This window comes from Convolutriloba macropyga, unplaced genomic scaffold (genome assembly GCF_964194025.1).
Source record: "Convolutriloba macropyga unplaced genomic scaffold, txConMacr16.3 SCAFFOLD_2528, whole genome shotgun sequence".
NCBI classification, from domain to species: domain Eukaryota; kingdom Metazoa; phylum Xenacoelomorpha; order Acoela; family Convolutidae; genus Convolutriloba; species Convolutriloba macropyga.
Window position 1 is genome coordinate 10,001 of NW_027451763.1, and position 4,903 is coordinate 14,903.

A 4,903-nucleotide genomic window follows, 5' to 3' on the forward strand; every position below is an offset into this window, starting at 1 on the left:
GTGAAAAGAGGTCTCAATTCCTTCTCAAGCACCTTCAGCATTTCTGGAACAATGCCACTCTTTCCAGGTGCTTTCCCAGATTTCAGGGTTCTTAAGGTTGTTCTAACTTCAGCCTCATTGGGCTCTTTACAGAAGTCTTCAGAACTATTCGGCTCCTTCGAGAGGGCTTCTAGCACCGTGGCATTTTGAGTCAGTCATTGCTTGAACAGCTTCTGATAATTTTCTTGAAACTGACTTCTGCTGGGGCCGCTCATTTTCTTGTTACGCTCGAACCAGGTTACCCTGCAAGTTCGTAATGTCTCTTACAAGATTTTATAGGCCATTCTAGTTTCATTATCATCAAGCTGTTTTTCAAACCTTTTAAGTTTTGTCTCGACTGCTCTTTCTTTGCATTCAGATGTGATTCTTTTCACTTCTCTGTTCAATTGATCTCGTTCGATCTTTCTGCTCTCTGATCTTTCAGAAGGGTACAGTTTATGCGCTGCCTTTCTCTTTCGAAGTGTTTCCACTTTGCTCGGCGCTGGCTGAGCAGTCCAGCAGTCAGTTTTTATCAACCGAGTCTCTTCTGCGAGCTCATGATTGTTGATTACTTCTGTCAACACATCAGTTACAGTGTTAATTTTTCTAAGATTCAAGATCTTAGTTCTGAGAGCATGTGTCAGCTTTTCAAGCTCAGGAGCTGATCGAAAGATTAAATAGCATTTGCTACGCACATCATTCAGCAGCTTTTGCAGGTTTCCTTGGATTCATTTTTGGCCACTTTTCAATGCATACTATCAGCACTGCATGATCGGAGTCCAGACTATCCTCCCAAGAGCTTCTCACGTCTCTTTTTCTGAGATGTTTTGCTGCCGACAACTTTGTCAGTGCATAATCTTTCAGAGAGAGCTCCTTGGTTCTCGGATGTCTCCATGTGCACTTTCGCACATCAGACTTCAAGAAGAAAGTATTTTCAACTCTCAACTTTTGTTCAGTGACAAATTCAGCAAGGAGGAAACCATTCCGGCTACTCTCATCACTTGCTGCTGCCTTCCCAATCTGTTTTGGCACATGGTCATTCAGATCTAGGCCATTCGCTGCATTAAGGTCTCCCAAAATGAGAATATTTTCATAATAGATCTGGTCTGAACTCCGAGTGTATTCCGCCAATTCCGTTAATTCTGCTGGATACTCACTTTCATCAGCATTCTCAGTCGGGGCATAGGTAACCCCCAATTTCAATCTTGCACCCGCTGTCTCAATGAATGCTTTCGGATTTCTATCCGAAACTGGTATGAACTTAATCATCTTCACCTGTTTTGTGTCGTAGATCACACCGACACCAGCAGATTGTCTTTTTGCATCCTATGTTACACCACTGTTGTTCAGTTTGTAGTTTGTAATGTGTTTTCATTACACCCTCGATGGTGTGTTTCATTTAGCGCGAAGAGCCTAATTCGTCGCTTATTCATACTTTCAGTGAGCACGGAGATGACTATTTCGTTGCAAAGTGACTTGCAATTCCACTGATCTGATATCAAGATAGAACTCGCAGTAAGAAGAGCGAAGCTCTGGCTGAGTCTCAAGAAGCTGCAAGATGATGAGTTCATAACGCGAAGGAGAAAGACGTATTCCAAAGTTTGGATGCGGGCACTCAAACTTGATCTAGAGAGACTGTGTGTAAGAGATATTGAAGAAGGGATAAGAAATCCATCAAAAGTATTCGATGAGTATTCGATGAACGTAAATACTCAAGTAAAATCAGTGGACACGTGAAAAGAAGTTGTTGCTTGCGAGATTGGAAACTGTGCAAAGCACTTTGCAACAACAAAAGAGATGCGTAGACATCTGAGAAACGACCACTCTGAAAGTGGCGAAAGATCGGACATGACTCCTTTCCAAGCAAATAAACCCACAAATGTGCCAATGGTTTGTCCAGCTACGGGCTGCAAAATGACATGCAAGCAAATCAGATGGTGGATTGACCACATGGGAAAGGCGCACCCTCAGTGTACAATAGTTGAAAGCGATAATGTCACTGAGAATATAGTAGCCAAACCACAGAGCACTGAACTGAGTGGGAACACACAGAGACAACAAGAAGATGAGGCAAAACTTCAGTGCCCGCTATGTCCTAGGACATATACGCTCATCAAAAGTGTTCAGAACCACTGCTCGACCACAGATGGTCGTACACCAAGAACTGCCCGATTGGTAAAAAAGGGACTAGATGCCCTATGGCCCGAAGTACCTCTAACCCGTATGGAGGGGCCCCACATTGCGGCTCCTCCAACGCCCCCTAGCGGGAGTCATCCTTCTTGATCTATGCCATTCTCGAATGTCTGGAGACAAATGCCGGCGGTTTTGTGTTGCATGCGCACTTAACCAATGGGAGGGGGCACTGCACGGTAAAGTTGGATCCTGGTTTCCGTTGGTAACGAGGGAGCAGTGTTACGCCTTATCACAAAACGCTTTCAGCGATTACGATAAACGAATTCTCGTATCGTATCCTTGCCCCAGCTCAGTTTATTGGTCAAGACAAGACATAGACCTTTGTTTTGTTCCTAAAAGGAGCTTCGTTATTCAGAAATGTGTTACCAGAACAATGTTTCTTATGCCTAAAAAACAAAAATTCTTTGACTGTACACTTTTTGTGGAAGAACAAACAATTTGCAACGCTCCTTTGATGTAAGTTATCCAGATCTTTCTGCTGCACTTCTGTATCACTTTGTGTAGAAGTTTTAAATCATCAGCAAATCAGAGCGCCATTGAGTAGAACAATGTCAAAGGAAGGTTGTTGATATAGATCAAAAATAAGGTTGACCCAAGAAGGGATCCTTGGGATACGCATGAAGAAGCAACATTAACTTTTCGAGCACTTTGGAAACAACGTTCAGAAGGGATATTGGTCGATAATTTGACAGCTTTTTTTTCCATCTTTGAAAATTGGCGACACCACTGCATATTTCCAGGCAGTTGAAAAGTTTTCAAACGCTTAATGTTGTCTTGGTCTAATGTTATTATTGATCGCGCCAGAGATTTTGCAGTCTTCTTGAAAACATCGGGGGCCGAAGCGGGTCTTCTGCTCTTCGTACTGTTAACGGTAGACAATTGACGCTCTATGTCATCTGATGGGAACTCAAGTTTTGAGTTCCAAAAACATGGTCTTATCTGCTATAGAAATATTTGAAGTATGAATCTGTAACAAGAGAATTGAAATACCGGTTAAAAAATTCTTTCTAGAGCACATCAAAATTTCCCTCTCCGGTTACAACTCCAATCTGTAATTTTGCTTGATTTTTTTCCGCGTCTCACCACAGTTCTTTTCAAGTTGTAGCACCCTGCTTACGTCAGATATTTGCTTTGGTTCCAAATTTTTTCTCAGCGTATTGGGTTTGTTTATGAAGTACGACCACGGAATATGCCGTTGCCGCTTCTTGTTTTCTCCAGGGGTATGCTTCTTGCTGAGAAAAAAACCAGTTACACCATATATCCGTGGTTTTATCTTTGTAGCCGCTGCAAAACGGCAAGAGAGTATTTATGGCAATGTCTTCTTTCAACGCGTCAAAATCAAAGTTACAATAATTGAAGCAGATTTCATGCGGCCGTCTTTGGTTACGGTTTGAGGTAGCAACTATAACAGGGACAAGAAAACGATCAGAAAAATCAAACATCATCAGTCAAGCTCATCTCTGAAAACAATTGAAATTAGCTCATCTTTGCTTGAGAATATAAGATCCCAGCAAGACAAAGCCGCGATTTGGAGGTCTACCGCTTACTTCAAATTGAGAATTAACGCGTATCTGATGAGATGTTCTTCGTAGTCATTTTCGGATTCATATGCTTTCGAGAAAACACCAGGCACATTAAAATCACCAACAAAGGATACAACAACACTTCGCTTGCAAGAAACAGAACAAGACTGAAACCCCTTCTTTTGTTAAATGATAACGGCTTCCAGTGGTCGGGTTGCAGAGCAGCGCTAAAAAAATGGTTCTGATTGAATTAGTTTGCAAACGCAAAGCGAACGTTCCAGAGATTCGGATAGCTCAGAACAACCCAATTCGCTGTATGCCAAAATGTTGTCGATAGCAATTAGGCAACCACCATGCTTTGATTTCTTATTTTCCGTGGTTGTTCTATTTGCCTTGAGAAAATTCAAATTATTAAGTAGGAGCTCACTGCTGCTGATATCATCCGTGAACCAAGTTTCAGCAATAATCAGAAGTTTAAATTCACGATGGTAATAATCAACTATATGGATTCATCTCTGAAGACTGATAAAACGCTTTATATTAAATTAAAAAACTTTCAAAGATTGATCCAGTCATGAAAGATTGTTTCCATTAGATTTTCTTACAGCCTGTTTTCTGTTCTGTCGATGAACTACAAGCTGACTCAAGGGACCTCTGACAAATAGACATAGTCGTCCAAAGCAGGTAACTTGTTATCACTTTTTGCTTGGATCCTCTGTTTTATCAAATCATGTGTTTAATTCGAATAATCACGAGACACGCTGATTTGATTGCTTCAAACTTCGGTTAAGCGAACTTGAGGTTCTCAAGACAAATGAAGGTTTCGGTTTTATGGTCCTTATTTTCCAGAACAAGTTTGAGTAGTCTAGTTCTAGAAACTTTATCACACGGAGCGGCAAAAAGACTGACTGCAATGAACACAGGAATTTTTGAGCACGTAAGTCCATCTGAACACAGGTCTTCTATGAAAGACACATTGTCGCGAACACTGTCACGTGCCTCCTTTTTGCCGCTTTCCGGAACACGGAAAATCATTATGTTGCTCTCACGCCTCTCTCAATCAATTTTGTCTCTATTTTTTTGCTCAAGTATCTCATGCATGACTGTTTTGATATTGGGAACTAGAACAATAAGTGGCTTGTTTCATGCTTGCTTGAGTTCGACGGGGA

General features: G+C 41.5%; 1 protein-coding gene across 1 annotated transcript in view; it reads right to left on the reverse strand.

Annotated features, from left to right (window-relative positions):
- LOC142356942 (uncharacterized) overlaps positions 1-1,287 on the reverse strand; it is a 1,540-nt gene extending 253 nt beyond the window's left edge. The window contains exons 1-2 of the mRNA XM_075408684.1: positions 775-1,287; positions 1-155 (exon numbers count right to left, since the gene is read on the reverse strand). The exon at positions 1-155 is cut by the window's left edge and continues 253 nt beyond it. Coding sequence (XP_075264799.1) covers positions 1-155; positions 775-1,287 — 668 coding nt within the window. The remainder of the gene's footprint in view (positions 156-774) is intronic.
- Positions 1,288-4,903: the final 3,616 nt, after the last annotated feature.